The sequence below is a fragment of the Doryrhamphus excisus genome, chromosome 14 (assembly GCF_030265055.1).
Source record: "Doryrhamphus excisus isolate RoL2022-K1 chromosome 14, RoL_Dexc_1.0, whole genome shotgun sequence".
Classification (NCBI taxonomy): Eukaryota; Metazoa; Chordata; class Actinopteri; order Syngnathiformes; family Syngnathidae; genus Doryrhamphus; species Doryrhamphus excisus.
Window position 1 is genome coordinate 8,320,810 of NC_080479.1, and position 25,292 is coordinate 8,346,101.

Here is a 25,292-nt window from a genome sequence, read left to right on the forward strand (position 1 = left end):
GGTGGACCAGCTGGTGGAGCCATCGCCCACGTGGACGAGAGTGTGCCGCAGCTGCAATGACATGACTCCCGCTGCAGTCATGACTGCTGGGCTTGTGCTGGGCTGCGGATTCTACTACCTTCTCCATTAAACTGTAGTACTGTTAGTACAGATAGTACAGTTAGTACACGCACGCTGGAAGTCGCAGACAAACTGCAATCCCACGCCTGACTGGACAAGTACTTTATTTCCTCTTTAAAGAAAGAAGGCCGCCGTTCAGCTTCATCTGCTCAGCGCATCAGCCACACAACTCTTGGGAGGCCCCCCGGCGGAGTAGAGTGATCATTCAGGCATGAAACCGCTGTCACACTTTGTAGTAAAACAGAAACCAGCTGCACATCTGAAATGTCATTTGGTCCAGCAGTAAACTTAAAAAAGGACAACACTTGTCGTGTAATGTGTTCTAGAATCTAAAAAAAAATCAACCGTAACATGTCGATTAGAGATGCACCATTTGTTTTTTTATAATTCCCTTATAACAGCCCGATAATTATCGTAGTACACTCTAATGTCAGTAAATACATAACATATTACAGTAAGAGTTGTGTTGTTTAGCTTGTAACACTCATCACACGCTAACATAATTTAGCTTTAAACAATACTGCTCTAAGCTGTCAAGAGGTTAATATTCTATGTTTGTAGCATTTTAAACACTTTGGACTCTGAAGATTTATGTTTAAAATGTTTTTGAGCTATAACACAGATAATTACGCTAGCACGGGGTGTCCATTTCTCACTTAATATATTAACATTAATGATTATTAATGATATATATTAATACTCTAATTTGCTTTGTCACCTAGAACACAAAGCTTAGATGTGGACGTTTTGTTGAGATAGCTTAGCATATATTGACCTACATTGGATTGCTGTTAGCGTCTCCTCGCAAAGTCCGCTAGGAGGCGACATTTCAAACGAGCATTTCTATGCTAGCTGTGCATTCTTAGTTGTCAGCATATAGATGCCGCTTCCATACATGTCCACCAGAGGGTGCTGTTGCCACTACTGTATTTGTGCCTTATTACTTTTAGGCCATTAGTCTATAACACATCAGCTCAAAAGCGTAAAAACTATTAAATTACACTTAAAAAATAATACGCAAAAGGTACAAAGCACGACAACATGCTAAAGCCACTTTTAGCTTGAAGTTTTTAGAGGCGAGGCAAAACTAAGTAAAAATAAAGTATCTTGTTTGGCACTTGATGCGGGAGCGTGCAAAAGCAAACATTCAAAGAGTTGATTGACACATTTCAGCCGCACGCCTCCCCGTGTGAGGCACACTTTGCTCACGTTTGGCACAAACAGGAAACGATCCTCGGAGTGGAACCAACATGTCTGCCTCGTCCGCTTAAAGGGAAAAGTGCTTCAGTCGGCATCCCTAAATTGTTCCCCTTTATTCCAAGAATAGAAAAGAAGGACTGCAGCATTTTAAAAAGTTATTGTGTGTTGACTTGCAGATGCCTTTGCTCCCACAGTCACAGTACAGCTGGGACCACAAAATGAGCGCCACCAGACGGGGCTTCAGTGGATCCTTGGTGCCGAGCGGTCGTTTGTGGTGGTCTTCTTCAGCTTGACGCCTCGCCGGATGGACACCAGGAAGTCTTCCACGCCTTCGCCGTGTTCGCTCTCCTCGAGCAGCTCCGGAAGAATGCGCCGCTCCAGCTCAGAGCCCCATCCCGTCTGCGGGGGTGGCGTGGGTGGGTCGGAGCCCCCGCCGCGGTGCCGCAACTCCCAAAGATCCAAGTGAGGTGAAAAAGGTGACGAGAAGGGAGTCTTTGGGGGGCTCACGGGGGTCCGCGGGTTGTTTTCATCCTCGGACGGCCTCCTGCTGGGGAACCCGGGATGCTCCGGCACAGTGGGGGTCTTGACCGGGATCATGGGGGGCTTGATAGGGATGGGGCCCAAAGTGAGGCCTGCCGATGGCCGCCGGAGGTTGGGTTTGGAAGACGGTGTTCGTCGGATGGTGGCCACCCCTGGCGGGACGACGGCAGAAGGGCTGGGGGGCACGCAGACGGACGGGGGACGCTTGGACTGGAAAACGCGGCGGGAGGACTGAACCACTTCACCGCTCCGTTGGACGCCGGAGGTTTTGTCAGAGTCAGAAGTCTGCTGGTCGGCCTCCTGATCCGCCCCCACAGAGAAGTAGTCGCAGTCTGCCGAGGAAACAGGAAGTAGTAAACCGGTTAGATTGGAATATGAATCTTATACTTATTGCAGATCAGAGAGTCACACCATGTGAGGGGGCGGCGTCCTCGGAGCAGCACGGCGTGTTGGTCTGACTGCTGTAGCCGCTGGAACCCTGCAGGGAGTCCCTGCTAGAGCCGTGGAAGTCCAGGTGGAGGCTGCGGGCCAGCGCTTTAGCTAGCTCCTCGTGTGCCACCCTGTCCTCCTGCAGACGTGCACACGTTGTAGAAGTTGAAGGACAAATAGAGAAGTCCATGTCTAATACGTTTAATACATTTAAATATATATATATATATATGTATTTTGCACATATATATTATATTTCTAAATGTTAATTATTTTTATTCATTCATTTTCTACCAATTTTTCCTCACGAGGGTCGCGGGGGTGCTGGAGCCTATCCCAGCTGTCTTTGGGCGAGAGGCGGGGTACACCCTGGACTGGTGGCCAGCCAATCACAGGGCACATATAGACAAACAACCATTCACACTCACATTCATACCTATGGACAATTTGGAGTGGCCAATTAACCTAGCATGTTTTTGGAATGTGGGAGGAAACCGGAGTACCCGGAGAAAACCCACGCATGCACGGGGAGAACATGCAAACTCCACACAGAGATGGCCGAGGGTGGAATTGAACCCTGGTCTCCTAATTATTTTAAATTTTTGTAAAAAAATGTTTTTATTTATCAAAAATATATTTCCTTTTTCAAATGGATGATGTTTAACTCCTGACCTTTGGTGATGTCACAGAGGGGCTTCCTTTGACCCCTTGTAGCTCCTCTCCTGGGGTGGTGACATCGGCACCCGCCTCTCTCCTCTCCTTGGTCCTCCTCAGGGTGCTGAGCATGTGCTGGTCGTATGGGCCCGGCTTGGCCCACTCCTACAGGACGAGGCAAGACGTTAGACGTTAGTGCTGTTAGCATGTCGATAAGCTCTGTTTTCACTTTGGTGAGAGAGGCACAAATGAGAGGCACCAGGAGGACAGTAAGCGGGAGGTCGAACCTTCCAGGATGGGACCCTGGATGATGGGATCATGGAGGAGGACCAGACGGGAGAAACAGACGAAGAGGAGGGCGGGGACATGGGTGAGGTGGCAGTGGAGGTGAAGTATGGCAGATGGAAGGAGGTGGCCTGTTGTACCACACCAAACAGCCAGGAGGCGGCGTGAGGGTCAAAACCATTTGACAGCTACAAGGTGAAAAAATGATTTATGGCCGTGAGGACTAACACGGACTTTCCACAGGTTCAGTGTGGAACCGCTCCTCACCTGTAACTGCTCCGGAGGCATGGGGGAGGGCGATTTAGACTGAGAAGCGTCCTGGGAGATGAAACCAGAGTCGTGGGAGGAGACAGAAGAGAGGCGGGCCGGCGTCTGCAGCGGTAGGGCCGAAGACGAGGACGAGGAGGTACGGTAACGGAAGTGGGAGGTGGGGGAGTGGCAGTGGGAGCCGCTGGAGCGTGAGTCGCTGCTGTTCACGCTGTTCAGGCTGCTGTGGAGCGGGAAGGAGAGAACATGAGGAAGGAACCAGGCAGGAGCAGGAGGAAGGTCTCTCCGCCAGGGGCCAGCATGGACAAACCATCAGTTGAACTGGATGAGGTGTTGCTATGGTGACCGACCTGCACATGCTGGACTTTCTGGACACGGTGGTGCTTGGGGATGAGGGCGGAGTCTGATAGGACCACGTGCACTCTGAGGCCTTCAGGTCAACAATCACCTGTGAAGGAGCAAATTAGGCAAGGAGAATAGGAGAGAGGAAACAAGGTAAGCAGGAAGAAAAAGAGATTGACGTACCTGCTCGCTGGAGGGGGGCAGCTTGTGGGGGTCCATGGTTAACATTTTGAGGTCCTCAGTAAGAGTCTGAAGGTGGGTGATCTCACCCATCATGGACATCTCCTCGTCCTGACACACACATGTAAGCGACTAAAGGCGTGTTCTAAAGGCTAAAGGCTGATGTTACAAACTGACCACGACGGGCCGCAGCATGGACACCAAGCAGCAGAAGCGACTCCTCTCCTCCACCAGCGCCCTCCTCACCGCCTGCTTCTCCGCCTCCTCCAGCAGGAGGTACTTGTCGCTGACGTCCTGCTTGGCGCTGTCCAACTGCGGCTGGATGTCTCCGCGGCCTGGACGCACATAAGATCACCAGTGTAGAATACTACATATCATCACAAGGTCTTTGAATGCATCTTCTGAATGTTTTCATTTGAGCTGATTTAGACATTTTTATGCTTGGAAAATACATAATTTTGGCAAACAAACATATACGTACATATCCTACCACTCTTCTGTATGCTATGTAAAAACAACTGAAAAGAAGAAAAAACACCATCTGCTGAACGTGGCGCCGCAAAGTACTGACGTGGTCCAAGAGGACCGGCAGTGAAAACAGCGTGCAGAGAGACGCAAGCCAGCACTTGACGGCTTCCAGACGAGAGTCAGAGGCACCAGGAATGCTGACAAACAGCTCCAGGAGTCCAAACCCGCAGCAGACTATTAACGACACCAGAACCGCACATGCAGCTGGACCTGCTGGCATCGTCAGAGGAACATCTCCTTCTCAGTGGGGCCTCCTTCTGGTCCGTTTTTTGTGTACATACAAGAACGTCTGATGTGTGGAGGTGACCGTAACCGTCAGGTCCGTCAGAGCCAAGAACTCAAAAGACAGGAAAACGTAGAAAAAAAAAAACGACTTACCGAATACGTCAGCTGCAGATGAAGTCCCAGAAACAGAGCAGACAAACACAACATCATCATTTTTCATTCGATCTTCTGACTGAGAATTGGGATTGTTTCCGTGTCACCTGACCTTTCTTAGCTTTCTTCTGCAGCTTCAGAGTGTCAGATGACCTCTTCTTGATCTCCTGACGAGCTTTCTTGTACTCTGTTAAACACACACACACACAAGCGATGAATGAAGGCCAAATGGAAGTGCACACAAAGCGCCCCCTAGTGGAAAGAGGTCGTCATTGCAGTGTCTTTGGACCTTTGGCGTGGTCCTTGTCCAGAGTGTTGGCAACTCTCTTCCACTCCTCCATCTGCTCCTGGAGGGGGTTGATCAGGCAGTCCACAAACAGCCTGCACGTAAAACAACAATTATTGTACATTACTCGCTGCGGAATAAGATGGAGGATGTGTGGAGGTGGGGGTTGCCATGGAGATCCGGGAGGGAGGCTACACCTGTTCCACACACACTTACGTGGAGAACTGGCGGAGTTTGGCCTCGATGCTGCGGTGCCTCATGCACATCCTGGTGAGAGCCGAGCCAATGTCCCTCGTCGCCCCTGATAACAAAATCAGGACATTCATCACATTTAAGAGATACAGGAAGTACATTTTTGACATAGACGATAAAAAACATGTGTAAACGTCACGTTAAACATACTCAAATGTGTCTTTCCATTCAATGAATAAACATGTATTCATTGCACATACTGTACAACATTTACTATATGCAGTACAATAAACATACCCAATAACATACAAGGAACATGAGATTAGCATTATAGCTATTCTGATTAGTTGTCCCTCTCTTCTTCTTTGGCTTTCAAGTTCATTCATTCATTTTCTACCGCTTTTCCTCACAAGGGAGCCTATCCCAGCTGTCTTCGAGCGAGACTGGTGGGGACTGGTGGCCAGCCAATCACAGGGCACATATAGACAAACAACCATTCACACTCACATTCATACCTATGGACAATTTTGAGTGGCCAATTAACCTAGCATGTTTTTGGAATGTGGGAGGAAACCGGAGTACCCGGAGAAAACCCACGCATGCACGGGGAGAACATGCAAACTCCACACAGAGATGGCCGAGGGTGGAATTGAACTCGGGTCTCCTCACTGTGAGGTCTCCGCGCTAACCACTCGACCGCTGTGCAGCGGTTGTTTAAAAGTTCATTCATTCATTCATTTTCTACCGCTTTTCCTCACAAGGGTTGCGGGGAGGGGGGCTGGAGCCTATCCCAGCTGTCTTCGGGCGAGAGGCGGGGTACACCCTGGACTGGTGGCCAGCCAATCACAGGGCACATATAGACAAACAACCATTCACACTCACATTGATACAATTTGGAGTGGCCAATTAACCTAGCATGTTTTTGGAATGTGGGAGGAAAACCGGAGTACCCGGAGAAAACCCACGCATGCACGGGGAGAACATGCAAACTCCACACAGAGATGGCCGAGGGTGGAATTGAACTCTGGTCTCCTAGCTGTGAGGTCTGCGCGCTAACCACTCGACCGCCGTGCAGCCGTGCCCCAGATAAATCATCTTCATGACAAATAAAAGATGCGAGAAAACTTCCAGAAAAGGTGTTTGCTACTTGGCGGGGCAGGACTAGTGTGTCAGGGTGTCAGGGTGTGGCCGTCATGCTGCATTGCACCACTGACACCTCCCCCTTTCTCTCCTCCTCCTCTCCTCACACGCTACGTTTCCACTGAAACACCCCACTCTGCAGTTTACCATGAGGTTTGGACTGTGTGGTATGGGTCGAGTTCTTGCGACATCAGACTTGCACCATGTGTCTGAGGCGGTCCGGTTAGTGGCCGAGTGGGGGGCGGGGGGAGACCGAGCGGCAAAAAAAAAAACCCACACTGGGCTGACCCAGTCCATTGGGGGGATGACTTACCATCACAGTTTAGTGACAAAGATCCCCAAAATGTCAACATCTATGGAAGTTTCATTTGTCCATACATGAACATAGTAATCCCTCACTTATCACTGTTTAGTGGTTCCAGACCCAACTGTGACAAGTGAGTTTCCGCAAAGGATTCATTCATTCATTCATTCATTTTCTACCGCTTTTTCCTCACAAGGGTCGCGGGGGTGCTGGAGCCTATCCCAGCTGTCTTTGGGCGAGAGGCGGGGTACACCCTGGACTGGTGGCCAGCCAATCACAGGTCACATATATACAAACAACCATTCACACTCACATTCATACCTATGGACAATTTGGAGTGGCTAATTAACCTAGCATGTTTTTGGAATGTGGGAGGAAACCGGAGTACCCGGAGAAAACCCACACATGCACGGGGAGAACATGCAAACTCCACACAGAGGGTGGAATTGAACCCTGGTCTCCTAGCTGTGAGGTCTGCGCGCTAACCACTAGACCGCCGTGCCGCCCCAAATTAGGATTCCTTATTTATAAATACAATATTTTTATAGTCGGAGCACAGAAAATCTTTTTACGACTTTTTTTATACGTTTTTTAACATTATTAAAGCACCCTAGACATGAACTAACACCCCTATATTCACTTTTACACCCCTTTTACCCAATATAGTACATATAAAAAGAAAAATGGCTGCCAAAAACAACTCTGTTACTGAGCGTTTGAGTTTCTCAGTTCAATGAAGTCGACTCCCTTAGAGGAGTTAAGACAATTCCTGGTGGGAGCAGCGAGGTCATACGAGCCAGGAATACCACACACACACACACACACACACACGGGGCAAGGAGATGCCTGGTGGTGTTGGGATGCCTTATGTGGGAGTGTGTGTGTGTGTGTGTGGGAGGGAGTGTGTGTGTGTGCTGAAGGGGAGTCTTGGGATTCTTTAAATAAGTGTTGTCTCCTTTGGTTTAGGTATCAGCTGGCACCCGTTTGGAATTCCGGCCATGGCGTGTCAAGTGGCTCCGCCTCTTTTGCCATGGATGGATGACACTCCCGGGATAGTCGGCCATCTTTATTCATCATTGTCATAGGTTATTTATACTGTATGCTTGGAACAGGTGGGAGGTGTTTGTTCAGTCACTTGTTGACTTACCTATTACGATAGGAATGAAAGTACTGGTTCTAGTGCGTTGAGGGAGGCCGTGGTGTTTTTATACACTCGGGAACTTAAAAGGTGAACTGGAGCTCTCTTATTACAGTCGTCATCTGCATGTGAGACAGGCAGCTGCTGCGGTTGCCACAGCGTTGCCATAGCAATCCACACGGGTAAACGTCATTCTTAACAAGCTAAAGTTTGATGCTTTTAAAGTTAAACATGAATATTATAATATATATAACATTATTATAATGATTGATTGACTGATGGAGGACGCTACCTCACTGGAGGTATTTAAAGGAGTGTAACTGAAGCCTGCCGGGACACCAAAATAGTTGCGCAGAGAGTTCTGAACTTTTAACCCACGTGGTCCTGCAAGAGTAGAACAGACGCAAGGCCTGTTTTTACTTGACAGATGGACCCAGACCTTCTGAGGGTCTACACTCTCCCATCATCCCCCTTTGGCTCATTTCCCTGGACTGAGTACAGTCGCTCCCTGCATATTCCAGACCCGCCTACCTTGAAGAGAAACTTAGAAACTTAGAAATTAGAACTTAGAAAACTATGCAGACCACACAGCTAGGAGACTAGGGTTCAATCCCACCCTCGGCCATCTCTGTGTGGAGTTTGCATGTTCTCCCCGTGCATGCGTGGGTGATCGGTCCATGGTCAATTAAATTATGTCTAATATGTTATGAAAAAGGTCTAGTGGTTAGCGCGCAGACCTCACAGCTACAAGACCAGAGTTCAATTCCACCCTCGGAATTTGCAGTTTGCATGTTCTCCCCCCGTGCATGCGTGGGTTTTCTCCGGGTACTCCGGTTTCCTCCCACATTCCAAAAACATGCTAGGTTAATTGGCCACTCCAAATTGTCCATAGGTATGAATGTGAGTGTGAATGGTTGTTTGTCTATATGTGCCCTGTGATTGGCTGGCCACCAGTCCAGGGTGTACCCCGCCTCTCGCCCAAAGACAGCTGGGATAGGCTGAGGATAAGCGGCATAGAAAACGAATGGATGGAACCAGTGGCGTCATTAGACGTCATTAGGCTGAAGCCCCCCTAAAAATGTTCTTGAGCCCCCCTATATAATTTGATATTTTTCATTGATTTTTTTTACCAAAAAAATCTCTGAAAATTTTCATATAATAGGGCACCCTAAAATGTTCTTAAGACCCCCAAAATAATTTTATATTTTTATTTATTTATTTACACAAAAAATCTCTGAAAATTTTCATATAATAGGGCCCCCTAAAATGTTCTTAAAACCCCCTAAATCAGGGGTGCTCACACTTTTTCAGCATGCGAGCTACTTTTAAAATGACCGAGTCAAAATGATCTACCCACTACAAAAATGCAAAACATCTATTTATTTTCAAATGTATTGAGGATTATTTGTACGTACAATGTATGTTGATGTACCTTACATAACCAAATGAGCCAATATTGCAAAACACACATAATTAACTATTAAATTTTTTGTAATTACCTGAGTTTACTTTGATGACTTGCACTGAATTGAACCAGCCAGGGATGCATAGTCCGGACAGTAGCTGCTGATAGCCAGCCTCAAGCACACTTCCAAATGTTTATCAGTCATGGATAATATCTGTATCATAATATCCGTATAATATTCCATATCCGTATGGAAGTGATATGTTTTTTGCCTTTTTACTTGGTCCAGTTTTTGCCTTTTTACTTGGTCCAGCTCCTTCACTCATTTTAGTGACCATAAACTTTAGCAAGGGCTTTAAAATCTCGCAATTCGCCGACTAGCTTAGCACTTTGCATCGTTGTTTACGCATGAGCGGTGACCTAAAGGTCAAAATTCAGTTGTCATCTGATTGGTTGTCCTGTATGTCAATCAAGTAACGGGGATGGATGATAGGCTGACATCGTAAGTTCTGCTGCACTTAGAGACGTTGTTTGATTTGATTGGTCGCCCAAAGGGCAACATTCAGTTGTCATCTGAATGGCTGCCCTGTATATCAATCAAGTGACGGCATTGATGCAAGGATGATATTTTTTTAATGTCACGCCGCGATCGACCAGCGATCGACCAGTACCACCTCCGCGATCGACCGGTAGCTCGCGATCGACTTAATGAGCACCCCTGCCCTAAATAATATGATATTTTTTATAGATTTTTTTAAACCAAAAGAATCTCTGACATTTTTCATATAATAGGGTCACCTAAAATAAATATATTATAAATAATTTGATATTTTTTATTGATTTTCAAACATTTTTATTTTTTTACAAAAAAAATCTGCCAGATTTCATATAATAGGGCCCCCCTAAAATCTTCGATATTTTTTCATTGATTTTTTTATAGATTGTTTTAACAAAAAAAATATCTGACAAATTTCATATAATAGTCCCCCCAAAAAATGTTCTTAAGACCCTCAAAATAATTTGATATTTCTTATTGATTTTTTTTACAAAAAAAAATCATAAAAAATTTCATATAATAGGGCACCCTAAAATGTTCTCTTCAGGGTGTACCCTGCCTCTCGCCCAAAGACAGCTGGGATAGGCTCCAGCACCCCCCGCGACCCTTGTGAGGATAAGTGGCAGAAAATGAATGAATGAATGTTCTTAAGAACATCTTAGGGGGGCCCTATTATATGAAATTTGTTTTTTTGAAAAAAAAAATCAATAAAAAATATCAAATTATTTAGGGGGGCTTAAGAACATTTTTAGGAGGCCTTCAGCACCCCTAAAATAGGCCTAATGACGCCACTGGTTCCATCCATTCATTTTCTATGCCGCTTATCGTCAGCCTATCCCAGCTGTCTTTGGGCGAGAGGCGGGGTACACCCTGGACTGGTGGCCAGCCAATCACAGGGCACATATAGACAAACAACCATTCACACTCACATTCATACCTATGGACAATTTGGAGTGGCCAATTAACCTAGCATGTTTTTGGAATGTGGGAGGAAACCTTTGTGGGTCTCACAGAACCACACAGTGATGTCATTGGACCTTCACCTCATGTCTGCTCCTCATCCTCCTGACTAGGTTAGCGGGTGGTCACATTCCAAAGCGAGACTGTAGGCCTGCCCTTTAAGCCACGAAAGCGCTTTCTGGGAGCAGGTCGCTATGGTAACCGTGGCCCAAGGCACAGAATGTATCAGCATCCTCTCAAATCTGAATCTCATTCCCATTGCTCGCACCTCCTCTTCCTCCGCCCTCACGTACACTGTGCGAGCGAGCCCGCAGGAGAAAAAATAAACGGCCATCAGGACTGCTCGCCGCTGTCGATCAATCCAGGAAGTGACCTTCATCGACTATTCCACTCTGGCGCTCAATGATGCTCAACTCAATTCAAAAAGCTCAAGGATGATGAAAGCGTACATCCTGACAGCTAGCCAACACTCAAAAGGTTTGACGGACATGACACCCGTCCAACGGCGAAAGCGAAACACCGACACGGCTCTCACTTACCTCGACTGCCGGTCGCCATGTCGGCCACCTTCTGGAAGGCGTCCAGGAAGGCTGCAACCGCCACCACCGTCGTCCTGCAGGACATTAGAGCACACTTGGGTTCCCAAATCAAAATATCGATAATATTTTTTATATTTCAGTCATTTGATGCATCGTTGACTGAGCCATGTGTGAATTGTCAACACAAATATGGATATATTTGGATATATTTGTGTTGACATGGCCCCAAACCCTCACATGTGATGGACAATTATGTCAAGCGGACACCACAGGTAGATCGCAGGCCTGTGGGAAACACTGTACTGTTTATTTCCATTCACAATTCTTGCTTTCATGTTTTTTCTTTCGTCTTCACGCTTCTGACTACAGCAACACCCGTTCCCTGACGATGTGTTTTCCCATCGCGTGTGTGAACGCAGCCCTTAAACAGACGTCAGATCCAGTTTACCTGAGCTGTGACTGAAGCTTGCTGGCTTTGCTGATGAAGTCTTCCCAGACAGGATAACTGCCCTGTAGGGGAAAGAAGATGAAGATGTTCATGTCATGTTAAAAATAAAAAAAACCTACAAGCTTTTAATGAGAAAGTCTGAGTATGTGTGTGTGGGTGTAGGAGCCATGTTTAACGGTGCGTGTCTTCTCTTGAGCTCTAAACGCATCACTAGCCAACAGACGAATCAATCGCATCGATCCATAAGCCCCGCCCACGTGGCCTTCACACTGCAGCAAAGGTATTGGGACAAATACATTCATTCAGTCTGCATGTTCTCCCCGTGCATGCGTGGGTGATCGGTCCATGGTCAATGAAATTATGTCTAATATGTTATGAAAAAGGTCTAGTGGTTAGCGCGCAGACCTCACCGCTACAAGACCAGGGTTCAATTCCACCCTCGGAATTTGCAGTTTGCATGTTCTCCCCCCGTGCATGCGTGGGTTTTCTCCGGGTACTCCGTTTTCCTCCCACATTCCAAAAACATGCTAGGTTAATTGGCCACTCCAAATTGTCCATAGGTATGAATGTGAGTGTGAATGGTTGTTTGTCTATATGTGCCCTGTGATTGGCTGGCCACCAGTCCAGGGTGTACCCCGCCTCTCGCCCGAAGACAGCTGGGATAGGCTGAAGATAAGCGGCATAGAAAACGAATGGATGGAACCAGTGGCGTCATTAGACGTCATTAGGCTGAAGCCCCCCTAAAAATGTTCTTAAGTCCCCCTAAAAATGTTCTTAAGCCCCCCCTATATAATTTGATATTTTTAATTGATTTTTTTAACAAAAAAATCTCTGAAAATCTTCATATAATAGGGCACCCTAAAATGTTCTTGAGACGCCCAAAATAATTTTATATTTTTATTTATTTATTTACCCAAAAAATCTCTGAAAATGTTCATATAATAGGCATCGATCCATAAGCCCCGCCCACGCGGCCTTCACACTGCAGCAAAAGTATTGGGACAAGTACATTCATTCAGTCATTCATTTTCTAGAGCTTTTCCTGGAGCCTATCCCAGCTGTCTTCGGGCGAGAGGCGGGGCACACCCTGGACTGGTGGCCAGCCAATCACAGGGCACATATAGACAAACAACCATTCACACTCACATTCAAGTACATTCATTCATTCATTCATTTTCTACCGCTTATCCTCACGAGGGTCGCGGGGGTGCTGGAGCCTATCCCAGCTGTCTTCGGGCAAGAGGTGGGGCACACCCAGGACTGGTGTCCAGCCAATCACAGGGCACATATAGACAAACAACCATTCACACTCACATTCAAGTACATTCATTCATTTTCTACCGCTTATCCTCAAGAGGGTCGTGGGGGTGCTGGAGCCTATCCCAGCTGTCTTCGGGCGAGAGGCGGGGTACACCCTGGACTGGTGGCCAGCCAATCACAGGGCACATATAGACAAACAACCATTCACACTCACATTCAAGTACAGCGAAGTGAAAAGTGCATAAAATGTGTCCTCGAGTTCTTCCACCCCAAAAAGTTGGAATTGTCCAAAATGTCTCGCCCAGGGACAACTCGAGATGCGATAGTCCAACCTCTCATTGACTCATCCACTGATTGAGAGCAGTGTCCGTACACTTTTGTCCACATCCGGCGGATACGAGATAACCTAATGTACTACACCACTGCATGAACCCACAACAAAGGAGCATTGCTTCAACACAATAGTCACGACTCCATCTTGTCTCAGGTGTTCACGTCAGCTGACAGCATTGTGTGTGTGAGAGAGCGAGAAAGAGAGAGAGAGAGAGAGAGAGAGACGGCGTCACCGTTCCTCTCCAGCAGTGCTCTCCAGCTGTGCCGAGCTGTTTATGAGCCAGCGTCAGCGCCCGGCCGCCGTCACTATGGCAACACTGCTGCTGCTGCTGCTGCAGAGGAGAGGAACCGTGGGGAGGAGCAGACACATCGACCACACGCAAACACCGTTTTTATGTCAAACCGTTCCCTTTTTTTTGTTGTGGCTGTTTTTCTTCTAGTCTGCATGGGGCCCCTCCCTATAACCCCCCACCCCTTAATGCAGCTAATCATGCATGATTGTCTTTGTTCCGTTAGGCGGAGCGGGAGGGCAGCGCCGCCGCATCAATCAGCCAGGCAGGACATAAATTGTCACCGTGGCAACAGAAAGGTCCTTCATGTAGCCATGTGTGGATCGATACTGAAATAACCATTTTTTTTAAATTCTCAAATCAAAACATCCATACTTTTGATATTCAGTCAATTGAGGTCCCCTTTTTCATTCATTCATTCATTTTCTACCGCTTTTTCCTCACAAGGGTCGCGGGGGTGCTGGAGCCTATCCCAGCTGTCTTCGGGCGAGAGGCGGGGTACACCCTGGACTGGTGGCCAGCCAATCACAGGGCACATATAGACAAACAACCATTCACACTCACATTCATACCTATGGACAATTTGGAGTGGCCAATTAACCTAGCATGTTTTTGGAATGTGGGAGGAAACCGGAGTACCCGGAGAAAACCCACGCATGCACGGGGAGAACATGCAAACTCCACACAGAGATGCCCGAGGGTGGAATTGAACCCTGGAGGTCCCCTTTTTTGATTTCTTAATTTAGTATTTTTTTCTTTTGTGAGAGCCATTATCCACAGAAGGCAAAAACATGGATCAGTGGTGAACCTTCCCAAAAAAAAATGACCCCAGGTGCACAGCAACGACTTAAGCAAGATAAGACCCCCCAACACCCAAAGAACTGTTTGCCTCAGTTAAGGTCAGTGTTCATGACCCCACCATAAGAAAGACAAAAACGGCCTGTATCGCAGATTTCCAAGATCACTGCTGAACAAATAGAACATTAATTTTCGTCTCAATTTTGTCCGAAAACATCTGGATCCTTTGGGAAAACATTCCGTGGCCTGACGAAGCCCAAGTTGGACTTTTTGGAAGGCGTGTGTCCCATTTGTATCTGACGTAAAAGTAACGCTGAATTTCCAAAAAAAAACATCCTACCAACAGTACAATATGGTGGTGGTAGTGTGATGGTCTGGGGCTCTTTTGCTGCTTCTGGACCTGAGAGACTTGCTGTGATAAATGAAAATGAATCCCGCTGTTCAACTCCCTGTCCTGTTAAACTACAGATGCTGGTATCATCTTGTGTGATACTTATAGGTTATCACATGGTTTGTCTGGTATCAGGCCAGGTATCATGCCCCCAAGTGTCAGTATCAGCCCGAGACCAAAGGTCGAGGGCTGATACTGACACTTGGGGGCATGATACTTTGGGTTTTTTTGGTGACTGGAGAAGCACTAGGAACTAAGCACTCGTGTGCTGTTCTCTGATTGGTTGTTTCACGGGCACGATACCAGAGCAGCGCGCTCTGAGTGGACAGCTACGGGGGCTGATACTGGACACGGTTAAACTCTATATTTTATCAGTATCACTGCCCTGGGCTTTGACACGGTATCATTTCGGCCTTTTCCCGTATCATTCATGGGCGGTTTCTAGGGTACAGGGCCAATTAATACTGTAGTATGTGATACTGCTCCTTTATTGACATGGTATCACCTCCTGTGTGAACATAGCAATGAGTGTTAAAGGACATCAAGTGTTGCTTCATGCCGTTTTGCCATTTGATGAAGCAACACCGCCAGCGAGGTCTGCTGTGTTTCCATGGCGACTGCAAGACTGATACAGCAGTTTCAGCCCCCAGCCCCCTTTTCCCCGCCTCCTTTTACTGGCTTATGAACATTCTCTCAGACTTCACTCAAAAAATAAAGAAATAAAACCACATCATCGAGGCTCAAACATCACAAGTTGCCTCCAATCCAGCAAAGGGAAGGGAAAGACGATAAAGAGAGAAGGTTTCCACTACACGAAACCGGAGGACAATTAGCTCAGCAGACTGGCGTCTCCTCAGCAATGACGCAGGAAAACACACACACACACACACACACACACACACACACACGTGCTGAGAAACAGTGGAAAAAGGGCATGCTGCCATTCCTGCTAACTACATTAGATACACGTTTGATGCCATGAGAGTCTGAAGGAGTGGAAAATGGTCCGATTTGACCTTTCACCTCAGAGACCGGGACCCGTTTGCATAAAAAATCAACAGTGTTCTTGCTCTGACACATGTTGAATCCACACTGAAGCCACTCACTAGTTTAATTTTCAGATAATTCATTTCTTATTCATTTCTATTATATTGGATTGTTATGGGGGAGAGTCATGTGACCTGCCCCCCCTCCCACCCCCGAGAGGAAAGAAACATGGGGGATATATTCAAGGTGTGGCAGCTTCTTCAGAAAAAACACCTGTGTGCTATGACCCCCCGCCCCCCCCATCCCCTTCACCTGATTCATCAATAATAAATGAAAGTTAAGGTGAAAACAGGAAGTAAAGCTGACATACAAATTGAGTGATGAATGATTGGTACCTTCATGTCTCCTATGACGGTCTGGAAGAGCCCCCCCAGGGCGCTGCACTCCCTCTCCATAGCCGCCTCCATCTTGGCTCTGTGGGCTTTGCGGTCACTCCGAGCTTGTGTTGTCCATAAATCACACAAACGTCCTCAAAGCGGATTGGAGGGCGCCGAGGTGGCTTTTCTCTCCGGATGGTGGCGCGCCAAATCGGGCAGAAGCAGCAGCGAGGGCGCCTAGTTGACACCCACGGGGGATCGAACCCGTATCCGAAGAAAGAGCATGCTGGGGGAGGCAGTGAAGCGCACGGCGCGGTCGGAGAGGATCGTCATCATCCTCTTCTTTTTTGGCCCCCCTCACCCGCTACAAGAGGTTAGCGCCGGGAACGCGCCTGGGCTGCCGTGAGCGCGCATCATCTTGACCACGCCCTCTGATGGAGCCATTTTTTCTTAATGGACGGAGGGCGGGGTTAGACGCATTTATACTACTGTGAATGTCAAACGTTCAAACATGTACGGAAGCAAACGAGGGACTGTAATCCTACAAGGACTCACATTTTTAACATTTTTAACCTTTTAACTGTCGAAATTGCTTGCACAATTACACATCTATATTACACATCTATACCGTACGTCATCTGTTGCTGGCGTCTGGCTGAGACATTGAAGACTAACAGCACCACCTGGTGGCTGAAGAGATGTGGTGCAACGGGGTGTGATTTGTCTTGAGAATGGAGACTTTACTGTCATGTGTTTTCTTTTAATGTCACGTTACATTACCACATACAAAAAATATTGTTTTTGGCTTCTCGTCGCGTTTGCGGGTCGATTCAAGTGTTCCACATAACTTGTTCGAGTTATTATTGCTACTACTTTTTTTAATGTCGTGCATAATATTCCGTTTAACACTCCAGTAGGTGGCGGTAATGCACCTAATAGCTGCCAAACCCGCGGAAAGAAAACAAAGATGGCACCCATGGCAGCCAACAGCAGTTCGCTTTTTTTTTTTAAGACTATGGCACGTATAGCATAGCATAGCATAGAAACACAACAGCTTCGTTATAGCTGCTTATTGACCACAAAAAGTACAGTTAGAGTGTCCTTCGAGAAGGCGAAGCTCGGTTAGCTTTAGCTTGCTAGCTGCATGCAAAGAGAGGCGGAAGTAAGCCTGTGGAAAGCGTCAAAAATGTGCAAAGTCCAAAATCTGAGAGCGTTGTCGAACGAGGAGCTAGCTGCTACGGTAGAGGAAATGCGTGGACTGTTTGGAAAAACACCCACAATGTCACGCCGGAGAGAAAACTTTCAGCTGCGTGTTTTGCAGCCAAAGATTCCGACTGCGCTCGCTGTTGGAGCGGCACACCCGGATTCACACGGGGGGAGAAACCTTTCGGCTGCTCACTGTGCGACTCCACCTTCAGCCTGTGTTGTGATCCTCCAGCAACGGGCTGAAGGGCTTGGGGGATCACAACACGGGAGAGAGAAGCCCTTCTGCCAGCAGGCAGTCAGGGGGACGCACATGCGCACAAACATCGACGAGAAGCCGTTCGGCCTTGGCGCGTGCGATGGACGGTTTGCGAGGAAATCCCCGTTGGAAAGACATCACTGCGTCCCCAATTCTTCTTCTTCTTCTTCTTTTGGTTTAATGGCGGGTTTGAAAAGGTGCATACCGCCATCTACTGTACCAGAATATGTATCTATGGCCATTTCACTTACTTTATGTTGGGGTGAGTAGTAGAGATATCATATGATATTACTACTACTAATAATGTTAATAAATATTCTAATATTATATAATCATGATAATTTTTATAATTATTTTACTAATCTATATTCTTTTATACAGTCCTGTGTCCTTTAAATACCTTATCACCGCCCTCTGTATTTTTCCAACACCCTCACCAACTGTCGCTAATAAACTCTCCATTCTCCACCCCTTTCCTATTTTAATCATTCTTTCCCTTAGCTTAATTGGCTCTTCCCAATATACTACAATGTAACAGTACATGTTCCACATTTTCTATATGGCCTTATAATTCTATACATACTTCACATGGGCTTTTGCTTACTAAAAACAATGTTTTATTTAACCCAGTATGATCAAATCGTAACCTTGTTAAGACAGTTTTCTCTTTTCTGTTTTTCATCTTCACCTCTTGTGTGTACAAAAACATCTTTTTGTACTTTGTAGTATTGCCTTCCCTTTTTATCCATATCCCATCTGCTTTGCCATTTTTCCATGATTGGATTTTTGATAATTGCCTTTATTTCTCCTTTACCCATGACACATTAATCATGTCCACCATTATTGTCCAACTTTTAGCTATTCTATTTTTAGCATTCTTAATTGGAATAGGATTTGGTGTATTTCCAATAATAAATCCTCTCTACTTGATTTCATACTTTTAACTCTACTTTCACACAAGGCTGACAAGGAATCTACGCAACATACTACTCTCTCTGGTTTAACTTCCTCTATCCATTGCAATCCCATAATGATTGCCATCATTTCAGCTGTATAAACTGAGAGCTGATCTGGTATTCTTTTTGCAACACTATAATTCATTCCCCACCTTCCCTTCTTCGTTTTTTGAGCCATCTGTATAAATATCTAAATAACTATAATATTTATTTCTTGCGTCCCCAATTCGTGACACCTCCCACACTTTGAACAATTGAACTTGGGTTGGAGATGTAATAGTATTTTTTCCATATTGGCTGGACTCCTGGTAATTACTGGTAATTGTCACATTAATAAACACAACACTTGCTGGTACATTTGATGAAGGGCTGGTAATATGACATTTAATGTGGCTGTATTAGCTATTTGCCACAGTAAACATGTAAAGTGAATATGTCATACACAAAAGTCCGGCCTCCTGTCCTTAGTTGTTATTTGTTTTGTTGCATCTCCATAAAAAAGAACAAATTGTTGTGAGACATTTTAAATTCCATCTCAAATAAAGCTTTGATCATTTTATTAATACATTTTGATGGTGTACAATGGCAAAAAACCACAGCTTTATACTCTATTACTACATGAAATGTACACTCCGGTACAGTAGGTGGCAGTATAAAACCTGCAGGTCAGCTAAAAATGGATGAACTTCCGGGGCTTTTTGGCTAGATCGAGAAGAACGGAGCAGAGCACAGATTCTTCCTAGTTGCAACTTTTAGTAAATATTTAAGACGTCCCGAAAAAGCGAAATAGCAGAGCCTCTTTCTACTCATCTGAGTCGACACTGCGACTTCAACGCGCGTTAGCTGGACTCGCTAGCTGTGAGGCTAACACCGGAAGTTAGCGTCACATGCTAAAGCAGCGCGCTCTGCTGCGAGTGTTGTGTCCAAAATGTGCAAAGTCCAAAAGCTGCGGGCGTTGGTGAACGAGCGACTCACCGCCGCCGTGGAGGAAATATTAGTAGCGTTTGAAAGAACCATAGCCGAGTACGAGGAGGAACTTTGTCGGTCGAAGGAAGAGATCGAGCGACAGCGTCGGCTACTGGACGCCTTCTTAAAGCCTCGTTTAAAGACAGCAGGTTTGTTATTTTACATATGGATCTCTTCGCACGTGTGGATATCTTCGCTTATTGTTTTCCAGGCATACTTTGCTTTAGAAGACGCAACTTTCCGTATAATTGATTCTTTGGGCGTAATTTGCTGTGCTATGCCATCTAGTGGACAAAACGTATACAGCAGGCCCAATTGTTTTTATATGAATACAACTATAACAATGTACACTATAAAAACTATGTACAATACTGTGAGAAGGAGCACCACATGAAACTGTTACTAATTCCCACATGCGTATATGTTCTTGTCCGGAAGATGTTCCTCCTCCTGTGCAGCAGCAGAAGGAGCCGCAGCCCCCCCACGTTAAGGAGGAAAATAATGTTACAGGGCTGGAGGACGTTGATATCAGCGCTTTCCATGTGAAGAGTGAAGGTGAAGAAGAAGAGCAAGCCGACTGGTCGCACCTTCATCGCCACTCCAGCGAGGAGGAGACGAGGCATCACATCAAGACAGAAGATGGTGGTGTCGGAAGAGAAAGGGACGCCGGTCCACCGTCGGACTGTGAGGACACTACGACAACATCGACTGAGACCGATGACAGCGACGACACAGAAGAAGCCTTCAAGAGGAATAACGATTCCAAAGGGGAGAAGACGTTCGCTTGCTCTTTTTGCAGCAAAAATTTCAACCGGAAGGACAGTTTCATCAGACACATCCGAGGGCACACTGGAGAAAAACCTTTCAGCTGTTCCATCTGTAGCAAAAGTTTCAAATATCGTTATGAAATTAGCAGACACATGAAAATCCACACAGGGGAAAAACCGTTCAGCTGCTCAGTTTGCGGGAAAACCTTTGGTCGCCGGGAGCACTTGCTCTCTCACATGAGGAGTCACACTGGAGAGAAACCTTTCAGCTGCCCAGTTTGCAGTCGAGGTTTTAGCCAGCGTTCGCACTTGGCTGCGCACTCCCGGACGCACACTGGAGTGAAACCTTTTCCTTGCACGGTTTGCGGGAACACGTTCTCGCTGAAGTGCGTTCTGATTGCGCACATGAGAACGCACACGGGAGAGAAACCGTTCACCTGCACAGTTTGCGGCAACAAGTTCACACGCAAAAGGCATTTGCTGATGCACATGAGAAGACACACTACGGAAAAAAGCGCTCAGATGCAGTGTGCTTCTTTAAAGAATGGCTCCAATCCAGATTAAGACAATGCGCTAGTGTAAACAGAAATTTAAATAAACTCTAAATTTTTTAAGAAAACAAACTTCAGCCAGTTCCGAGCAACAATGATGGTTGCACATCCTTTTTTTTTCATACATGTATTCAACATGTTGGAATCAAATATCGAAAAATGGACTTCAAACCTTTCAGCTGTTGCGTGTGCACCACAACGTTCGGATGCCACTCCAAACTCAACACATATGAAAACCCACATCCCAGACAAAACGTATGCATGCTCCGTTTGCGGAAAACTGTTTAGCCGCATAGGCAACTGCCTCGCTCACATGAGGAGCCACACCAGAGAAAAACCGTTTGGCTGCTCGCTTTGAATGCACATCATTCTCACACCGGAGAGAAGCCTTCTGATGACATGTAAAAGTGTCACATGGGAAAACACACAGAAAAAAAAAACATGGACAAGTTTTTCTGGAAAGGGGCGTTTGATTGCACATGGGAGAAAAAACATTTCAGCAATGGTCAGGATAAAAGACCAAAATAAAACACCAAAAACTCCAGACCCTGTTGTGTGTTATTGAATGTCTGTATCCAAATGTCATTAACTTCAAATCAAGCCTTGGCAATTTGCATCATCCTCACACAAATTTAATTTTATGATATGGTGAATTTTTGTATTTTTTTATGAGCTATAAAGCTATAATTCAAATTATTAACTTTTCAACGCAGCTTGAGTTTTATTATGTTTCGGTATATTATAAAAATATTCAGAAGATATGCGGTATCACGCTAACTTGCGTTGTCACCTATAACACTGTTTTGTTCAGATACTATAGCTTAGCATATAAATATATATATATATATATATATACCTGCATTGCTATATTGCTATCAATATTGTTCATGTAAATCTAGATACAGTAAAAGGTATTTGGACGGTGAGCGTTTTTTGTTTGTTTCTTACAAAAAAAACTACAGCTCCTGAAGAAACTTTGTTGCTATGGTAACATTGCTGTGTTGTGTAATTATAACACAATCAAAACAGTCTGGAAAACATGATCTTGGATTAAATGCAAAATGGATCAATATTTGTTTACATGGGATTCCAGCAGGTGGCAGTATTGTAACTATAAGCTTGGAGAAGGCCTTCAAAGAAGACGCAGCCGGAAGTTAGCAACACCTCGCTAATCCGAGCCAGTGTGAGTGAAAATTCTCCGTTTTCCACCATTCCAACCCCCTTTGTTGTCATTCCGGTGCACATTTTTGACATTTAACAGACGCGCAGCACCAGAGATTATATGTGTCGGGTTAAAGTCCGCGCCGGAAGACGCTCAGATTAGCATTGCTTAGCTTGGCCGTAAACAAAGAGACGCGGAAGTTAGCAACAGCAGACGCTAAGGCAAAGGGACACAAATGTGTAAAGTCCAACAGCTGAGAGCGTTGGTGGAGCAGCGGCTGACTGCAGCCGTGGAGGAAATCTTTGCACTGTTTGAAAGAACCGTAGCAGAATACGAGGAGGAACTTTCTCGAACAAAAGAGAAGAGCATGCGGCTGGACGCCGTTTGCAAGGTTCGATCGCCCGAAGAAGGTTTGTTCGCTTCTCCCTCGCCAAGTTATCTCAGTTAGTTATTTTTTTTTGGGTGCTTATCGCCCTAAATCCCCGTCGTTACCCCACTTGAGGGTACATCAAGATGCACAGGTGTGCTTTGGGCTACAATAAAAGGCCACCCCAAATGTAGATATGTCCACCAGCATGATATTTAATATTTACATTTCCTTTCTGCAGACGTCCAGCAGCAGGAGTGGCGCCCCAGCATGGAGAAGAAGGAGCCGGAGCCCCCCCACATTAAAGAGGAAGAGCAGGCGGAGGAGGCCGACATCGGGAAGTTCCAAGTGAGGCACGTCATTGTGAAGAGCGAGGAAGATGAGGCTGAAGAAGGGCCAGCTGAGTCGTCGCGGCTTCGCCGTAAAGACGGATCTACTGACGGGGACGTCCGCCGTGTGGAAGCGCGCACCCGCTCGGCGCGACCCACGCAGTCGCATCCTGCGGTCGAGCTTCCCGAGCCCAAAACCGGAGCTGCTGGTGACTCTGCGGATCCCAGCTCCACTTTGTCCGGCTTGAACTACATAAAAAATGGCCGCCGCGCCAGCGAGAAAACATTCATCTGCCCGTTTTGCGGTAAAACCTTCAACCAGAGGGTCCATTTGTCCCGACACTTGAGCGTCCACACGGGAGACAAACCCTTCCACTGCACGGTTTGCAGTAAAATGTTCGCCACCAGGGACCGTTTGCGCTCCCACATGAGGATCCACACCGGAGAGAAACGCTTCAGCTGCTCCGTTTGCGGCAAAACATTCTTCCATCGCTCGCACTTGGTCAAACACTCCCACATTCACACGGGCGTCAAACCCTTTCCTTGCCTCTTCTGCGGCAAGAGGTTCTATTCCAACGGGGATCTGATTAAGCATACGCGGACGCACACGGGAGAAAAACCCTTCACCTGCTCCATCTGCAACACCAGCTTCAGCGACAGTTCCACGCTGGGCAAGCACAAGCGAAGGCACACGGGCGAGAAGCCCTTCAGCTGCAGCGTCTGCGACAAACGCTTCCCGTTCAAGTTCCAGGTGAAAAAGCACAAGTGCGTCGGCTCGGACGGCGCCGATAAATGAACGGCGGCGTGTTTAAGCTCCATAACCTTGTGTACCGTGTTTCTCCGCCTCAAAGTGACACCACGTAACGTCCGATCTGACTTGCAACATACACTCGCCGGTCGCAGATACGGTTAGATGCCTTCTGTGAGGACTCAAGGGGCTGTAGGTTCGACTCCCAACGACTCTCAATGACGTTTCTGCATGCTGCATCCTGCTTTTGTATGTATTTCTCTGTATGTCCGAGCATGTAATAAAAGATCTATTCCTTGGAGTCCAGCTCGTTTCAAAATGGAGACACTCGTTTCTCATGATGGCGCTTCGAAACGTTTGTTGGACCATTGAACTGTGATGCAAAAGGACCGCTTGGTTCGTTCCAACATGCTTCAGCGCTCCAATGAGTCACGTGATCGGTGCATTATGTCTAATATGTTATGAAAAAGGTCTAGTGGTTAGCGCGCAGACCTCACAGCTAGGAGACCAGGGTTCAATTCCACCCTCGGAATTTGCAGTTTGCATGTTCTCCCCGTGCATGCGTGGGTTTTCTCCGGGTACTCCAGTTTCCTCCCACATTCCAAAAACATGCTAGGTTAATTGGCCACTCCAAATTGTCCATAGGTATGAATGTGAGTGTGAATGGTTGTTTGTCTATATGTGCCCTGTGATTGGCTGGCCACCAGTCCAGGGTGTACCCCGCCTCTTGCCCAAAGACAGCTGGGATAGGCTCCAGCACCCGCGCGACCCTCGTGAAGAAAACGCGTTAGAAAATGAATGAATGAATGTTATGAAAAAGGGGTGGCACGGCGGTTAGGGCGCAGACCTCACAGCTAGGAGGACCAGGGTTCGATTCCACCCTCGGCCATCTCTGTGTGGAGTTTGCATGTTCTCCCCGTGCATGCGTGGGTTTTCTCCGGGTACTCCGGTTTCCTCCCACATTCCAAAAACATGCTAGGTTAATTGGTGACTCCAAATTGTCCATAGGTATGAATGTGAGTGTGAATGGTTGTTTGTCTATATGTGCCCTGTGATTGGCTGGCCACCAGTCCAGGGTGTACCCCGCCTCTCGCCCAAAGACAGCTGGGATAGGCTCCAGCACCGGCGCGACCCTCGTGAAGAAAAAGCGATAGAAAATGAATGAATGTTATGAAAAGGGGTGGCACGGCGGTTAGCGTGCAGACCTCACAGCTAGGAGGACCAGGGTTCGATTCCACCCTCGGCTATCTCTGTGTAGAGTTTGCATGTGTGGGTTTTCTCCGGGTGGGTTTTTCTCCCACATTCCAAAAACATGCTAGGTTAATTGGTGACTCCAAATTGTCCATAGGTATGAATGTGGAACATTTTCTATGTATCTGTATTTGTATTTATTATTATCACATCTACTCTTATTATTCACTTACCAATTTGATATTGTTTCTTTCTTTTTCTTTCTCATTGAATAAACTCCAGAGCAACTGTTACACTTAAACATAGGACGTGTAGATTTTGACAACGACTTGAACGTGAGAGAAACAATTATACTGTTTTTAATACAACATTATTATTTTAATACAACATTTGTGCAACATTACAGCGGATCTTTGTGCTTTGGCACCAAGAGGAATATAGAAGATATTGTTGGGAGGTCACTAAC

General features: G+C 46.4%; 3 protein-coding genes across 6 annotated transcripts; 2 read left to right on the forward strand and 1 right to left on the reverse strand.

Moving 5' to 3' along the window:
* Nucleotides 1-215: 215 nt before the first annotated feature.
* LOC131101505 (protein MTSS 1-like) lies at nucleotides 216-16,711 on the reverse strand. 3 transcript variants are annotated; one of them, XM_058046745.1, is made up of 15 exons: nucleotides 16,346-16,711; nucleotides 11,892-11,953; nucleotides 11,444-11,517; nucleotides 5,426-5,510; nucleotides 5,213-5,304; nucleotides 5,036-5,110; nucleotides 4,924-4,935; nucleotides 4,195-4,352; nucleotides 4,021-4,128; nucleotides 3,846-3,943; nucleotides 3,496-3,715; nucleotides 3,231-3,416; nucleotides 2,962-3,108; nucleotides 2,272-2,428; nucleotides 216-2,192 (listed from the first exon to the last, which is right to left on the reverse strand). In XM_058046745.1, exons 1-15 carry the CDS (start codon nucleotides 16,415-16,417, stop codon nucleotides 1,561-1,563), a joined length of 2,178 nt encoding a protein of 725 aa, XP_057902728.1. In that variant the 5' UTR covers nucleotides 16,418-16,711; the 3' UTR covers nucleotides 216-1,560. The 3 variants fall into 3 exon arrangements, with proteins under 3 accessions (XP_057902728.1, XP_057902727.1, XP_057902729.1); XM_058046744.1 differs by having other exon boundaries at nucleotides 3,496-3,718; XM_058046746.1 differs by lacking the exon at nucleotides 3,231-3,416 and having other exon boundaries at nucleotides 3,496-3,718.
* A 2,715-nt stretch (nucleotides 16,712-19,426) lies between these two features.
* On the forward strand, nucleotides 19,427-21,562 carry LOC131101508 (zinc finger protein 32-like). Its single transcript, XM_058046749.1, has 2 exons — nucleotides 19,427-19,860; nucleotides 20,150-21,562. The coding sequence occupies exons 1-2, from the start codon at nucleotides 19,674-19,676 to the stop codon at nucleotides 21,040-21,042; spliced, it is 1,080 nt and encodes a 359-aa protein (XP_057902732.1). The 5' UTR covers nucleotides 19,427-19,673; the 3' UTR covers nucleotides 21,043-21,562.
* Nucleotides 21,563-22,097: 535 nt separating this feature from the next.
* On the forward strand, nucleotides 22,098-23,941 carry LOC131101509 (oocyte zinc finger protein XlCOF19-like). Of its 2 annotated transcripts, none has more exons than XM_058046751.1 (2): nucleotides 22,098-22,212; nucleotides 22,800-23,941. In XM_058046751.1, exon 2 carries the CDS (start codon nucleotides 22,829-22,831, stop codon nucleotides 23,681-23,683), a length of 855 nt encoding a protein of 284 aa, XP_057902734.1. In that variant the 5' UTR covers nucleotides 22,098-22,212; nucleotides 22,800-22,828; the 3' UTR covers nucleotides 23,684-23,941. The 2 variants fall into 2 exon arrangements, with proteins under 2 accessions (XP_057902734.1, XP_057902733.1); XM_058046750.1 differs by lacking the exon at nucleotides 22,098-22,212 and adding an exon at nucleotides 22,222-22,601.
* The last annotated feature ends 1,351 nt before the right edge of the window (nucleotides 23,942-25,292 follow it).

What these genes read in the sequence shown, in the direction of transcription:
- LOC131101508 (XM_058046749.1), top strand. Translation starts at nt 19,674, where the DNA reads ATGTGCAAAGTCCAAAAGCTGCGGGCGTTGGTGAACGAGCGACTCACC. An exon ending in GCCTCGTTTAAAGACAGCAG is followed by an intron (nt 19,861 to 20,149) that starts GTTTGTTATTTT and finishes CTTGTCCGGAAG; the next exon opens with ATGTTCCTCCTCCTGTGCAG.
- LOC131101509 (XM_058046750.1), top strand. Translation starts at nt 22,427, where the DNA reads ATGTGTAAAGTCCAACAGCTGAGAGCGTTGGTGGAGCAGCGGCTGACT. An exon ending in GGTTCGATCGCCCGAAGAAG is followed by an intron (nt 22,602 to 22,799) that starts GTTTGTTCGCTT and finishes TCCTTTCTGCAG; the next exon opens with ACGTCCAGCAGCAGGAGTGG.
- LOC131101505 (XM_058046744.1), bottom strand. Translation starts at nt 16,417, where the DNA reads ATGGAGGCGGCTATGGAGAGGGAGTGCAGCGCCCTGGGGGGGCTCTTC. An exon ending in AAGCTTCAGTCACAGCTCAG is followed by an intron (nt 11,518 to 11,891) that starts GTAAACTGGATC and finishes AATGTCCTGCAG; the next exon opens with GACGACGGTGGTGGCGGTTG. An exon ending in CCTCTGTGACATCACCAAAG is followed by an intron (nt 2,429 to 2,961) that starts GTCAGGAGTTAA and finishes GCACGTCTGCAG; the next exon opens with GAGGACAGGGTGGCACACGA.